This window comes from Alexandromys fortis, unplaced genomic scaffold (assembly GCF_014885135.2).
Source record: "Alexandromys fortis isolate MF-2015 unplaced genomic scaffold, M_Fortis_MF-2015_v1.1 scaffold_94, whole genome shotgun sequence".
Classification (NCBI taxonomy): domain Eukaryota; kingdom Metazoa; phylum Chordata; class Mammalia; order Rodentia; family Cricetidae; genus Alexandromys; species Alexandromys fortis.
Window position 1 is genome coordinate 6,373,420 of NW_026067979.1, and position 16,075 is coordinate 6,389,494.

Here is a 16,075-nt window from a genome sequence, read left to right on the forward strand (position 1 = left end):
GCTCATCACGCACAGATTGATAGTTTATTTCCCAAAGTAAAAAGGGTGTCAGGCTACAGAGACGGCTCAGTCTAGAATGTTTGTCCGGCAAGCATAAGGACCTGAGGTTTGATCCCCAGCACCCATACACAAAGTCAGGTGTGGTGAGATACCCCAAGTCAGGCGTGGTGAGATACCCCTATAACCTACGCCCTGGAGGCAAGGGAGCGGGGAGATAGGAGGACCCCTGGGGTTCATCGGCCAGTGGGCTAGCCAACCGAGAACCCCAGGTTCAGTGAGTAGCCATGTCTCACATTGATGGAAAGGCAGGCATGAATCCCTCCACAGTGGGTACAGCAGAGAGGAGAAGGACTGGGACAGGGGAGAACTGGGGCCACTGAGGGAGAGAACATTTCACAGTGATCTGTCCTGGGCTTTGAGGTTAAGGTTCATGTTGGATTGTAAGGGGGGGGGAGACGGCTAAAAGCTCAGAGTATGAAGTCATCTTCTCAGAGCTGTGTTGCAGGAAGGAACCACAGAAGAGAAAGGGGCTTGCCTAGAGCCATGCCTGGCACAGATGAAGCACAGAAAGCAGGGCTCAGCCTGGCTCGGTGAGATCCACAGGCAGGGATTGGAGGTGAATGAACAGTGGGGAAAGGCTGGGCCTGAACCAAGTTTTCAGCTCAGAATTTTTTTTAAGACAACTTTCCTTATTTTTACATTTTCTTTATTTTGAGTGTGTGAGTTTATACTTGTTTGTGTGTCTGCAGGGGTGTGTGTGTGTGTGTGTGTGTGTGTGTGTATAAGACAGAGTCCAAGGTCAGATGTCTTCTCCAGTTGCCTTTCTTTCTTCCTTTCTTTCTTTCTTTCTTTCTTTCTTTCTTTCTTTCTTTCTTTCTTTCTTTCTTTCTCTCTGAAACAGGGTCTCTTGCTGAACCTGGAGCTTAATTCAGCTACACTGGCTGGTCAGAAAGTCTGAGGGATCCTCCTGTCTCTGTCTTCCCAAATCTGGGATTACAGTTATAATCCAGTGTTTTTTTTCCCCTTTCTAACATGAGTGCTGGGGATCTGAACTTGGGTTTTTGTGCTTGTGTGATAAGCTCTTTACTGTTGTCTGGGCTCTCTCTGTAACCTGATTATAACTAATCATCTGTATATGGAACATTTTACATCAGCTGGTCTAGGAGGCCTCTTTGGTCACTCATAAAACATTAACAAGTTTAAATAAACTCTTTAATTATGTAATGTGACTTTTAGTGGGTAAGTCTTAAGTGGATAGACTTTCAGAAATACGTATGTTTCATAGAAACGCCTTCATGCTTGGTAGTAACCTCGGAATGCGTGCCCTGTGTTTAATGTTAGGTGTGGACACACGCAAATCTTCTTAGTCAACAGATCGGGCAAGTAAAGGGTCAGTTGTGCATGCAAGAGTTACCACCTCCTGGTCCTTGCCATTGTCCCCAGGTTAAAACCACAGGTGCAGCTTCGGGAGAGTACAAGATATTTGCTTTACTTGGCTGAAGTGTCACGTGGAAACACGCGCCCGGAGGCTGGAAAACACGTCCACGTGTTTTATAGGCAGACTTGGTATGTTCATGGACTGGAAGAAGGCCACGTAGCCCCAGAATAGCCTATCTAGACCTCATGCCCTAAAAATGGTGTTGTGGTCTTCCCTTCCCCGTCAGATGTGTCCTAGAGTCTCAGGTGCTGTACAAGGCATGGAGTTGGAGAGGCTCATGATCACTAGAGGAACACAGAGAAATGCATTCACGTGCCAATACGGTGAGTAAGGCAGTAGAGTCCAAGGCGCCGAAGAAGAAAAGAAGGGGAGAGGTGTGGTAGCAACTAGTGCTGCCTGGGTCGCCTAAGATATCGTAGGAGAGCTGGGCCAAGAGGAGTGCATAGGAACTCTCTGGTGTGCGCCAATGCTAATGCCCCTAAATCCACGTAACAGTAGTAGAAAGTGGGGCCTTCAGCAAACAATGTCAGATGAGGTTAGGATGCAGATGTTAACTTGGTAAAGAAGGCAGAGGGAACACCTGGCACAAGAGTCCTGCTAACAGGAAGCCTGGTACATTCGGAAGGCTGGGGCATGGGAGGAAGATCCTCAGGGAACCCTTGGGAGCCTTGTTAAGAGAAGCCAAATCGAGCTGGGCACGGTGGCACACACCTTTAGTCCCTGCACTCAGGAGCAGAAGTGGGCGGGTCTCTTAAGTCTGAGGTTAGCCTGGCCTACCAAGGGAGTTCCAGGATAACCAAGGCTACAAAAAGAAACCTTGTTTAGAGAGAGGACAGGAAGATTTGAAGGAAGAGAGACTCTGTCAGTTTCGTGTTTTCTTTCGGAGACCCCAGGAAGGAAACCATTGTGGGAATGGGCACAAAGTGGGAGAAATCGTCAAGAAAATGCCCAGGGAGAGGGAGGTGTGGAGGTGGAATGGAATGAAAGAGGGTGTGTGTACAAGAAGAGGGCAGGAGGATCTGAGGCCTCAGGAACCCCACATCTTAGCCTCTGAAGGGCTTGGAATCAGACTCAGCAGAATCCCGCCCTTCCATCTTCGCTTGCCTTGCAATGGCCAGAACAAGATGCCTAAAGTCTTCCAGCTGAGTGTGTAAACCTCAGTGTGTGATAGTCATACCAGGTTGTGTATCAAAGGAACTCAGTCATCTCATACGGTCATAACCTTCCTCCTGAGAGGTATTATGATAAGCACAAAGCAGGATTTTGTAAGAGCACTGATTGCCATCACCTTATCAAATTACCATGCAGGAGGGCAGCCGCAAGGAGAGCTCAGCTTGATTTTTACCTGGTCCATCCTCAAGGCCCCTCCAGAACTTAACTGTGAGGCCAGAGGCCTTCTTCCTGCCCTCTGGCTGACTTTCAGGAGAGAGCATTCCAGTCTCAGTTTCCAGAGCTCTGCAGGATGCTGGCACCGACATTCCCTGGGAGGCCTTGTAGCAGCATGGGAGTGGGAGGGTGCGCAGGAGCAGACCCTTTCTCTGGGGCTTCCATCCTGGGGCTTCCATCCTGGGGTCACATAGCTTGTCACCAGGTAAGTCACTTTTCTGTCTCTTGGCTACTCTCTTTCCTCCTTTGTAAAATGCTGTACCAAGCGCTGATAAACTTTGTGTAAAGGTCCTGGCAAATGATTGGGTTCTGCAGAGGACACGATCTCGATTTTATCTGCTCAACTCCGTCAGCGATGCGGGAGCAACCAGACATATTAAAAAGCCAGGTCAACTTATCTATCTGTTCAGCAGAATGCCAAAGGCCCACATATTTTTGGAAACTTATGAAAATACCTTAATTTTACTTGCTTTTGACAGAAGAAAGGCAGATATGGTGATTCATGCCTATAAACCCAATACTCTGAGAGACTGGGGCAGGAGGATTGCTGTGACTTCCAGGCCAGCCTGGGCTATGGAGAGAGCCTCATAAACCAATCAATAAAGCCAGAATTAAAAATGAAATCATAACAAATTTTCCAAGATTATCTTTCTACCAATAAAGTCATAAAACAATTTTTATTTATTTGCTAACTAATGTAATGATTGATTTTTATGGAGGAAGATACCATAAAGGCAAAAGAAGCCACAGCCCATAAAGTTAGAAAATGACTCTCCATAACTGGATAAAATCTTATTTATGGACATGGATGCTTTAATTTATTCTTGTTGTAAAATGATATCTTTAAAAAATTCATCCAACCTCTTAACATGTAATTAGTTCCAGGCTTGGTGGCACACATCTTTAATCCCTTGGGAAGTTTGGAAAGACAAATCTCTGTGAGTTCAAGGCCAGCTTGATCTACATAGTGAGTTCCAGGATAGTCAGGGGTATATAGAGAGTCTGTCTCAAAAAACAAAGCCAAAAAAGTAATTAGCTATTGTTAGGTCAGAAGTCCTATGAAATCAGGCAGCAGCCCTACAGGCCAGCCCTGAGGATGCTGAGGGCTCCCAACTCCTGGCTGGGTCACAATCAAGAATGACAACTGAATTAAAAGACAGAAAAGGCTTGATAAGGAGTGGGAGGTCGCACCCTTGCTCAAGAGTTGGTGGGACATCCTTCGATTAAATGAGTAGAGGGCAACACAAAAAAGAGCTAGGCAGGGGTCTGACACAATGACGTCAGCTCAGGACGCAGCAAGGGGTTTGGTGTAGGTCTCATTCCACAGGAAGCTCACAACATAAGCACCTCCAAGACGATCAAAGTACCGGAAGACAGTGCTGGGGTTTTCTTTAGGTTGAACTCAAACTCTACAGACCAAGGAATCTTGTAAATAATGGTTTATGGAGCCATTATAGATGCTAGCCAGGAAAATAAACGGCCAGATCCTGGAACAAAATCTCGCAGTTGCAGCTGCAGGGTGGGAGTGGTTAGAAGATGCCCGTGGTACCTGAGTTTTGGAGGAAGAAGGCACAGTAACCTACAGTGCAGAGGAGCCGGTAGGTCTGGAATAGGAGAATAATGCGTAGGAGAACGGCTTTTTCTTTCTCAGATGATTGGGGTCCGAAGCGGACTTGGGGCAACACCGAGGTGGCTTTTGCCTCTTGTGCTTTAGAGACAAGGTTTCACCGTACATTTAGGAAGGTGAAGTCGGTTTTTCTATTTGTTTGTTTTTTTGTCGATTTGGACTAAATTGTTAGCCAAATAGCATCTCATCATCTCTCCTCTCTATCTCTCCTTCCACCCCACCCCCACCTTCTAACTAACTTTAGGGCATCTCAGAATTTTCCTGCTCACAATTCAAGTCAGTCACTTGCCACCTAGAGTTAGCTCTGATTCCTCAGACTTAACAGTCAGGTCTCACAGAAGGCCCTCACTTGGGAAGTCTATCCAACATTAGCCACTTTTCTGTCTGATTTGGTCTAAACCAGGTGTGGAGACACACGTAACCTCCCTCCAGGTTCAATAATTTTCTGAGTCAGCTCACAAAACTCAGGAAAGCAGGGCTGGAGAGATGACTCAGAGGTTAAGAGCATTGCCTGCTCTTCCAAAGGTCCTGAGTTCAATTCCCAGCAACCACATGGTGGCTCACAACCATCTGTAATGGAGTCTGGTGCCCTCGTCTCTGGTCTGCAGGCATACACACAGACAGAATATTGAATACATAATAAATAAATAAATATTAAAAAAAACCTTCAGGGAAGCAATTTGCTTACATTAGCTGTGTGTTAAACAACCGAGAAACAGATGAAGGAAAAGCATGGAAGGGTTGGGAGTAAGAAGGTCCCTTAGGCCACACAAGACCTCCATGTGGCCAGCAATTCAGAAGGTCTTTGAACTCCCATGTTTAAACAATGTTATGAAGGTTTTCTATCTTGTAGGCTTGATGAATGAAACCATGAGTCACTGGTAACTAACTTGATCCAGGCCTTCCCCACCCACCTCCCTGGAGGGTAGAAATGAGGCTAAAAGTATCAAGCTCCTTATATCAGGGTATCTCTGGTAAGCAGCCCCCATCCTGAAACTATTTAGGCTCCTGCCAAGAGTGACTTTCATGAGAACAAAAGATACCATCACCGGTTGCTCAGGAAATCCCAAGGCTCTTAGAAGCTCCATGTGAGGAACCAGGAACAAAGACCAAATCTATATGTCATTATATTACAGGAAGTGCCCCAAAGCACCACCTACCTAAGCCGAGTTGTAAAGCGTTTCACTTACCGCCAGCCAACTCTGGGAGAATAAAAAAAAAAAAAAAAAACCAATAGACACTATCATCATCATCTGTTGAAATAGGAGCGGCGGCAGGGCTGCGTCCCCGGCCGCCCGCATGGCTAGCTTATGCCCGAAATAATTAAACGTAGTCTTTCAAACACTGCCTGGCCCGGCTAGTTCCAGCTTCTTATTGGCTAGCTCTTACATATTGTTCTAACCCATTTCTAATATTCTGTGTAGCCCACGAGCTGGCTTACCAGGGAGGATCTTAACCTGCGTCTGTCTGGAGCGGGAGAATCATGGCGACTCCTCCACTAAGCTTCTTTCTCCCAGAATTCTCTTCTGTTTTCTCCACCCACCTAAGGGTGGGCCAATCAAGGGGCCTAGGCAGTTTCTTTATTAATAAGAAATCACTCCCACATCAATCATCCCCGCTGAGCTACAGAGGAAACTGAGGCAGAGAAGTGATGAAACCTACTCAAGTCATGCCACCAATAAGTGAGAGCCAAGACTTGAGCCCAGACTGCCTGGTGCTAAGGCTCCAAATGTCTAACTGCCCCACTCTTCCAGGTGGGAAGTGGTTCTGAGACAGAGGCAGAAGTCCATGGATGTAACTGAAATTGCCTCATGGCTGGGCTTCTTGGCCAGGGAGGTTTCTGCTCAGCAGCATCCCTGCTACCATCTGAAGTGACTTTTAGTAGTTACAGCAGGGATGGAAAGCCCGCTCACTGACTTGCGGCAGGTAAAGCTGCCCAACAAGCCCTAGGGCACAAGAAAAGGCCACAACAGAGTTGACCCTCCACATCAGCGGTGCCAAGGTCGTCAAGCCCTGCTTTCCAGGTCTTCACACCAGGTTTACTGAAGGTCTACATAAATAGTTTCGAAAAATGTGAGCCTTCCCGGACAGCTGAAACGGTTTCGTCATATGTTTAATCATCTGCAAGGATCTAGTTTGCGCTGCGTTATAAACGCTGACGGCGAAAGAACGTTGTTACTTCACTCTTCCAAAGCCAAAGGAATGTAGGGTGTGCTAACTCCGGATCAGCCATCATCATCGGGGACAGAAAAACACAAGTTTCTCTCCTTAAACTTAGATTTCTACTTGACTTCTGCAGAACTATATCCTCATACTGTATATACATGGACACATACGTGGATATGTTTTTATCTGTGTACAGATGTGTGCACTTTATAGTCTTTCCTGATCACCCATTCATAACCAAATACCTTGATTAGTTTTAATTAGTTCTGATTTTTTATTTCACTGACCATAAAACTTCAAGTGTTAGTTTTTCCCCTTTGGATTAAGTCATACAGTTAGCCCAAAGAACAAAACATATTATCTATTTTTATAAATAATTATTTGATACTCAAAGTGATTGATTTTGGAACTTCATCTCAGTGAGATAGGGTAGGGTTTTTTGCTGTTCTTTTTTTGGGGGGGCTTTGTTGTTTTTTTGAGTTTTTTGTTTCATTTTGTTTTTCAAGACAGGGTTTCTCTGTGCAGTCCTGGTGTGTGCCACCACTGCCCACCTAAGTGGGATTTTTAAAATCAGATAATGGGTGAATACTTCTTACTGCTAGACTGCATCTATTTTATGTGGGGCTTTCATTTTTATAAATTCCCTGGAGATGGAAAGCGTTCCATTACAAGAGACCACTCATTCTTTGAGGTTTCTCTGAGTTAACCCTGAGTGACCCATCTGCTGACAGTTACACTCTGCTTCCATCTTGTTGAAAGGCAACACTAGAATCTCACTTCTTTCATTCCCGGGATGCGTGCCAGCAAGAGAGAACAAAGAGTTCTCAGAGGACTACCAATTACACCTCTGATGCATCTTCAGGAATGCTGTGTTAACCCAAGATACTGAAAATGGCCAGGTATATGAAAACATTATCAATTCTGGTACACCATTCCAGGGCTATATTTTTATAAAGGGATTTTATCTCATAATGAGTTTCAAATTTGCTTTCAGTGAAACTTTGAAGCTTCAGATTTAGCTCATTTGATCTATGGAAATGTTTGTCATATAACATCACTGGAAATGGTAGGCTTTTGCTGTCAACTGAAGCAGTCACATCAGAATCTGACCTGGAATTTTTCAATTCAATAAGAACATTATAATGCCCCCTATGACATCTAGTTAGCCCTTTATTTGTATTTTTACCTCTTGTTTTTTCTCATTTATTATTAATTCTAAGGCAAGTAGAGATAGATAGAAGTGCAGGTACGTAGGATAGGCGGATAGATAGATGGACGGACAGATGGATGGATGGATGGATGGATGGATGGATGGATAGACAGACAAATAATATATGGCTTGGATCTTGAATACTCCCTAAAGGCCTATGTGCTGAAGGCTTGGTCTCTGACCCACAGCACTCTTGCAAAGTGGGGAACCGTTAGGAGGAGTGGTTAGGTGGGAAGAAGTTGGGTTAGTTGGCCATGTCCTCAGAAGTTCCTGCTTCTTTTTTCTTTGGCCACTATAAGGAGAGCAGGCCAGGACTCCTATGCCACATGTTATACTATGCAGCTACAGATCCAAAGCTATAGGGCCAAGTAACCTCAGATGGAAGCAACCAAAACTGTGACTCACAAGAGAGCTACCCCTTTCAGATGTCATAGACAGAACACTGTCTAGCATAAACAGGTGACTAGAAAGATGACAGGCAGTCAGGCAGGCAGGGAGACAGACAAGCAAGGCACTAGGCCATAGTGTAACTCTGGAGAGTCCTTACCTAACATCATGAGATTTGATCTCACCAATTAAAAGAATTCTACATACCAGGGCCAGGCAATGGTGGTGCACATCTTTAATTCCAGCACTCAGGAGGCAGAGGCAGGTGAATCTCTACAAATTTGAGGCCAGTCTGGTCTACAGAGTGAGTTCCAGGACAGCCAAGATGACACAGAGAAACTCTGGCTCAAAAGACCATAAACAAACAAACAAATAAATAAAATAACAGAATCTGTCACTTTGGTGCTTCCTAAGGTTGTCTTTGTTCTAATAACATGGTCCCTAGATAGTGGCACATCCTCTGAGGAAAGTAAGGTTGTTTAAAGGGACATACCTCAATATTGCCTATGTGCTGAATGGCAAAGAACAAAACCCTCCATTTCTAATGCCTTGCTTTGCTTTTTAAAATACTGCATATAATGGGTATAACTAGGAAATATAGCCGGCCTTTGTCCTCAGGTCCCTGCACACAGCTCCTAAAACCTTTAAATCTTCTGAGTGGTGGGAGTGTCTTGTTTGCAGTGAGCGCCTTATGACTGACCTTATCTTATGCCAACGAGGTGGCTTAGGATGGGATCTCCAGACAGCTTTGGGCTGGAGCTGGAGGACCGACTGACTTCAGGATTGAATATTTATCCCTGTTCACTGACTTCTGAGAGGGGAAGGCTAGCTAGAGATTGAACTATATTGTAAGCCAGGAGGAGTTGCCACATGCCTTTAATCTCAGCTCTCTGGGGGCAGAGGCAGGTGGGTTCTGTAAGTTCTAGCGATGCCAGTTTAGTTTGAGTAGCAAGTTCCAGGCTAGCCAGGGTTACATAGTGAGACTCTGTCTCAGGGAAAAGAAAAAAAAAACAATAACAAGCACAAACAACAACCAAAAAACCTCTTGAACAGTTCTGGGGTGAGCTTCCAGGCTAGTAGACACCTGTATGTTGAGAGGTTGGTGGCCTTCCAGACTGTTCCTTTGTACTCTCCGTCTGATTCTCTATCTACAGCCACTCCATCCTCCAATACAAACTGGAAACTGTGAGAGATCTCCCAGAGTTCTATAAGCCACTATGGAAAAATCATAGAAATTGAGGAGGAAGTCATGAGAATGCCTGACTCACACGTTTGTTTGAAGTATGAGAAGCCTAGACGTGTGATTTGCGTCAGAAACGGAGGCAAGAGATTGCTCCCGTGGTGTATGCGGCTCTTACACAGGAATGGAGGCAGGGATGAGAGTAATACCAAGGTGCCCCAGCATGTGCCAAGACCCTGAGTTTCATCTCCAGCAGAGAGAGACAGAGGGAGAGGAGGCATATTTCAAAGAAAGAACCCTTAACTTGTAGGATTTGACTCTAAGAGTTCAGATAATAGCCATAATAGGCAGATAATAGCTCAGCAGAGAATTGGATGTAGGATGCCCTGTTAGGGATCACAGAGAAAGAAGCCTGCACATCCCATGTCAAAAGTGCTCTTGTGAGAATATAGAGGAAAGTATGTTTTCATCAGAATCTATAAGACAGGGGAGGCCTGAGGCCCTTCCTCGGGCTTGTAACATGTCTATCAGAAGAGGCTTTGAAGTGTCTACCAATACTTCAAACATGTCAGGATTCCTCTTGTTTTATGGCCTAAAGGATCCTGTAGGCAGATCAAGACAGGGAAGAACATGGCTTTACTCTGTAAACCTGTAGAAGGGTGGGAATGCCTGGTTTGTTTTCAGGAAGATTAGTATGAAAGAGAACACGGATTACCACGCCCAGACGTGCCTTGGAAGGTTTTGGGTTCCCTGCAGGGTAAAAGTGCTCAGCCTGGAAACTGCTTGGAAGACCATCTTGGCTTTTACAATAATCAGTCCTGTCCATGTTTGATTGTTTGTTTGTTTATATCTTTGATATGGTATCTCTTTGCAAAGTTTGTTTGGTAGTCCGTTGTGTGAATGCACTGTAAGTATTTATCCTGAATCCTCATTGGTGGGAACATAAGTTGTTTCCAGGCTTCTCTGTGACTAGGAGTCACGTGGCAAAGACTTTCATACACCCTCAGTGCAGCTGTGGGGGAGCTTGTGGTGGTGAAATCTTAGAGGTGGGGCTGCTGGGCCAGAGCAGCGGCCTTTGCAAGGCTGACAGTGTTAGGGCTGGGATGGGAAGTGTCCCTCACAAGCTCGGGTGTTGACGTAGTCCCAAGCTGGTGGTCCTACTTTGGGAGGTTCTGAAACCTTAGGAGGTGGGACATAGCTGGAGGAAGAAGGTCACTGTATGTGTCCTTTAGGGCTGTGGCTTGCTTAGAGTCCACTGCTTCCTGTCTTCCATGATGTGAGGAAGCCTTTCTACCATCCCTTCCCACTGCCATAGTGTTCTTCACAAGCTCCCCGGGGCTGAGCAGGAGACAATGTGCAGGATAGTCCCTTCCTTTTTTGGTGGTTTTAAGGCAAGATCTTGCTATCTAGTCCAGGCTGACTTCAAATTTATTAAGTAGGCCAGACTCTCTGCCACCCAAGCATGGGATTTATAGCCATATTCTTCTTGCCTTTAAGTTGCTCTCTTAACTGACTCCGTCAAAGCCATAGGAGAGAAACTAGGGGTGGCACCAGGGGTGAGGGCATCGTGACATAACGGAGCACTGGGGAAGCAGGTTGGTACACCTAGGATTTGGTCAGCACAGCACGGTACCTAATTTCAATGGACACTCAGAAGACCACAATGTTGATAAAAGTATGGACAGGACAGACAATGCTCTCAAGGTTTCAGGTAGACGTGAGGACTCCATTAGGAACTGGGTTATATATAAGTCATCTGCATGCTGCCTGGCCAATACTTTGTGTTCTGAGATTGAGGCTGGATTTAAAAGCAATGGTCTAATGAATCTGGTGGAGGAAATTTCAAAATGGCATAGCTATTGCCGAATGCTTTTTGAACTGGGAACAAAAAGAAGCATAGAAGGATTTGAAAATGTGTGGTCTGGCCAAAACAGGAATGCACTGAAATTCATGGGCAGGGAAGGCGTGGCTGTTAAAGAGATTAGTGCCGTTAGAAACCAAACCACACCGAAACCAAAAGCAAGCAAACAAGAAAGCAAACTCAAGCCACGTGCTTCTCACCGAGACGACAGTGAAGACGGCTTGATTTGTCTATCAATTGACCTTGCCGATTCCTCCCTGCCCTGCTTCCTGCCCTCCCCCTCCAGCCCCAGTTTTATTTGAATTGGAAACAGTTAAGGTGTTCTCTCCGTTTTTGGGGTCACAGCTTCACAGACAATAGTGCCCCACTGTCCTCTGTGAAGATCATACCCACTTGTCCCCCACGCTGTTAAGAGAGTGCTTGCTCCCCTCACTCTTGCCAACAAGGTGAGGGGTAAAACACTGTCTCTGCTGTAGCTCTGTTTCGTACTCTTTCAGTATGTAGTATGTGTTCCACCATCGTCCTTTACTCAGCATTGTAATTCCTCTCCTGACAAAGTCTGCCTGTGCGCCTTTTGTCTTTTTTCTGTTGACTTGGCCCTTTTCTTGAACTGTACTAATATCTACTGAGAAAATTAGTTGCTTTTCTGTTAGAAGTACCACGAATACTTTCTCTTTGCATTCTGTCTTTGGCTGAGTCTCTGTGTGTGTATCTAGTGTCGTGTGTGTGTGTGTGTGTGTGTGTGTGTGTGTGTGTGTGTGTGTGTTGTGCCGAGATTCTTGATTTTCAAATAGTCAAATTTATCCAATCATTTTTTTACAACATACGGATGTCAGGTCGTTCTTAGAAAAATTTATCCTGAAATTATTCCTTTTAATTTTCCCATCACCCACCCCCCATTATTTAATAATTCTTGGCTCATCTGGAATTTACTTTGACGTATAGAGTGAGACAGGGATCTGACTTTGCAGCCATCCTGTCGTCCCAAGGCTGCGGATGAATGTACGCCTGCTAGAAAATCCTCTCTTAGAGCATGCAGTCCTTCAAAGTAGACCTTCCCTACTGACTGCAGCACCTCTTTAGGATTAAGACTGAACTGCCCTAGTATCCTTCTGTTTCAGACTTATCTGGGTGCTCTGTGCAGCGGGACGAGTGGGGGCACACGCGTGCCACGGCACTGGTGTGGGGGTTAGAGGAAACCCTTCAGGAGCCAGTTCTCGCCTTCCACCCTGGTGAGACAAGGTGTCTCTTTCGTGGTTGCGTACTCCAGGCTGGCTAGTCCATGAACTTCTGAATGAGTTTCTTATCTCTGCTACCCATCTACCATAGGCATGCTGGGGTTAAAGATGCTATAGTGTGTGTGTGTGTGTGTGTGTGTGTGTGTGTGTGTGTGTGTGTATGTGTGTGTGTGTATGTGTGTGTGTGTGTGCGCACGTGCATGCATTTGTGTGTATCTAGAAGGCACCTGTGAATATTGCTTTTAGGAGCCGTCTGTCTTGTTTTTTGAGATCGGGTTTCTCATTGACCTTGAGCTCAACTAGGCAAGGCTGGTCGGCCAGGCCTGTGAGCCTGAGAGGTCAAACTGTCTCCACCTCCCCAGTGCTCCGTTACATCTGGCTTTTTAAATGTGTTTTCTGGGAATCGTACTTGGGTCCTTGTGCTTGCTCTCCACCATTAGTATACGCTTTTTTCAAAACTTGAACACTGTATCCCTTAGCTCCTTGAATCCTAGAGTTTATCATTGAAATATTTCAGATAGTACGTTCTTTGCATGCAGATATATAAACCAGTAACAATGCATTCTCTTGTGTTTTCAATGCTAAAACCGAAGTTAAACATATGTGGTTGCTTGTGGCCATCCCATTGAGACACAGCTTCATGCTTTCAAATGTGAAAATGTCAAAAGCAGCAAGTGTCCCAGGGCTCTGTTGAGAGCAGCAAGAGCTGTGGGCAGACCCCAGGCAGGTGAGGGTCAATCCTGCCTCGACTTACATAACGATTTCCTTCCGTGTTTGCTCCAGCATCATGTACTGGGTCCACTCCTGGGGGCTCTCGTATGTCTTTGACTGATCCACAATCTTCTGGAACATGGTCCTTTTCCTGCAACACACACCGGCTTGTTAAAGAGACCAAGCCCAAGAGTGAGACAGCGGCTGGGCTGCTAACACGGGCTGGTCCAGACGGGGGAGTTACTGAATTCACATAGTTAACAAATCAGCATGGGAAAAAATCTATGACCTTGGAATGAAGACTTCATTCTAGATGCCGCTGAGCTTGTGATTTTAGCAAATCCATGTCCCTATAGGACGGGTGTAAGAGCATCTACCTTGGCTGGGCGGTGGTGGCACACCTTTAATCCCAGCACTTGGGAGACAGAGGTAGGCGGATCTCTGTGAGTTTGAGCAGAGGCTGGTCTACAGAGCAAGTTCCAGGACAGGCTCCAAAGCTAAACGGAGAAACCCTGTCTGGAAAACCAAAAAATAAAAACAAAACAAACAAAAAGAACATCTACCTTATAGGGACGACGTGTTGGACCTGACACAGGACAAATATCAGCAGGAACGATGGCATTTGCTGCTATAATCATTGCTGATACGAAAGTGAGGGGCAATACCTACTTGAAATACAAGGCCAGGTCCGTGGCGATGATGGCAATGTCCATCATGTGGATCGCGTGCTCGTGCTGCCGGCGATTCAGGTTCTGGAAGATATTCAAGCTCTAAAGAAAAGAAGTAGACGAGTTTTGAGAAATGGCACTGGCAGTAAAGTCACTCACTCTTCTTCTGGCGGCCACCCTAAATGGTGACAAGACAATGACAGCCTCGGCCAATGACAAAAGGATGCCTGTGCCCTGCAGGCTTCCTGTGAGACAGGGGTCATCCTACCTCATCTCTCAGCAGTGTTTTACCAAACTCCAGATGATGCCTTTCCAAGATGGAGGACCCATGGAGCTTGGCCAGAGGGTTCTGGGATCTAAATGAGGGAGGGGGAAAGGGAGGGAGAAAGAGAGAGAGAGAGAGAGAGAGAGAGAGAGAGAGAGAGAGAGAGAGAATATCAACATAAAATGGCCAAGATGGAGACTAAAGACATTATAACCCAGTCCTGCCATCTCCTATTTCTGTAGGCAGATGCTGATGGGGAAGGAGCAGACATCAAATAGCCTAGCTTTGTCTTTGCCTTTCTTCACAAGCAACTGAGAGCCTCTTCTGGGTCATGGACTCTTTACACATTGTTAGGCCGGAAAAGGACCCAAGCATATGCAAGGCCAGGCACTGTTTCAGAGAGCTATTTATCTCCTACACACACACACACACACACACACACACACACACACACACGGGCACACGGGCACACACAGACACGGGTGCACACACACACGGGCCCCCACACAGAGGACCATGTTTTGAAGATAGTCAAGTTTTAGGGGAAGTCATTGAGTTCCTGAGTGGAATCTAGTGGAATCCCAGCATTCCCAAGTAGTGTGAGAGAGTTTTTGTCAACTTGACACAGGCCAAGGGCATCTGGGAAGAAGGAACTTCAACTGAAAAAAATGCCTCCGTCAGATTGGCCTGTGGACAAGACTGTGGGGGCGTTTTTTTGATTATTAGTGTGGGAGGGCCCAGCCACTGGGGGTAGTGCCACCCCTAGGCAGATGATCCTGGGAGGTATAGGAAAGGTAGCGGGTGGAAGCCTGAGGAACAAGCCAGTCAGCAGCACGCTTCCACGGCCTAATAGAAATGGGCTGGTTTAAGTTGTCAGAGCTGGTTAGTAATAATTGGAAGTCTCTGTGTTGGCTCTTTGGGAGCTGGAACGTGGAAATGAAAAGTCAGCCTACAGTTCTGCCTTGCATTCCTTCCCCGACTCCCCTCAATGATGGATGATAAGCTATTGATGAAATAAGCCCTTTTCTCCTCCAAGTTGCCTTTGGTTGTAGTGTTTACCACGGCATCAGAGACCTACTTCAGGCACGGAGGTAATAATACCTGTGGTCCACCCAGCTCCAAGCCTGTCGTAACGTTTTAATGCGACTGTGCTTCAAGGACAGTGCCTCAGAGGCCACGCGGAATATGAATTTGGTTAGGATGGAGGCTGTCTTTTCTGTCATCATTATCATTGTTGTTATTACCATTTGTCTTTTTTTTTTTTTAATACAGCTCATCAACCCGGGAGCGTACAAATGCAAGCCGAATGAATGAATGAACTTTTCCAATTGCTAACATGTCGGCTTAAATTAGTTCCACACATAAGACAGGGAAGGGGAAAGAAGGATAAAACTTTTTTTTTTAATTTTCTTAGAATGATAAGGAGGTTTTTTTGTTGTTGCTGCTTTTTTTGTTTGTTTGTTTTTGTTTCGAAACAGGGTTTCTCTGTAGTTTTGGTGCTTGTCCTGAAACTAGACCAGGCTGGCCTCAAACTCCCATAGGTCCACCTGCCTGTGCCTCCCGAGTGCTGGGATTAAAAGGCATGTACTACCACTGCCCAGAAAATAATAAGGTTTTAATGTCCTACTGCTACAATAACAAGCTCTCACTGACTTTTTGTTGAAATAAGAGTGGCGGGGCTGCGTCCCCAACACCCCGGCCGCTTGGCTAGCTCATGCCCGAAATAACAACACACAAACTGTATTCATTTAAAGAACTGCTTGGCCAATGAACTCTAGCCCTTACAGACTAATTCTCGCACCTGGTCTAGCCCATTTCTAATGATGTTTGTAAGCACCCCAAGGTGCGCTTACCGGAAAGATTCTAGCCTAAGTCCATCGTGGGTTGCAGCTGCCTGGGAGAGCTGAGCATGGCGTCTCTGCTCCAGCAGAGCTGTCC

General features: G+C 45.8%; 1 protein-coding gene across 2 annotated transcripts in view; it reads right to left on the reverse strand.

Moving 5' to 3' along the window:
• Pde6a (phosphodiesterase 6A) overlaps positions 1–16,075 on the reverse strand; it is a 63,280-nt gene that overhangs the window by 7,021 nt on the left and 40,184 nt on the right. For both annotated transcript variants that reach the window (XM_050158034.1, XM_050158033.1), the window contains 3 exons: positions 14,141–14,228; positions 13,874–13,974; positions 13,248–13,355 (listed from right to left, as the gene is read on the reverse strand). In XM_050158034.1, coding sequence (XP_050013991.1) covers positions 13,248–13,355; positions 13,874–13,974; positions 14,141–14,228 — 297 coding nt within the window. The remainder of the gene's footprint in view (positions 1–13,247; positions 13,356–13,873; positions 13,975–14,140; positions 14,229–16,075) is intronic.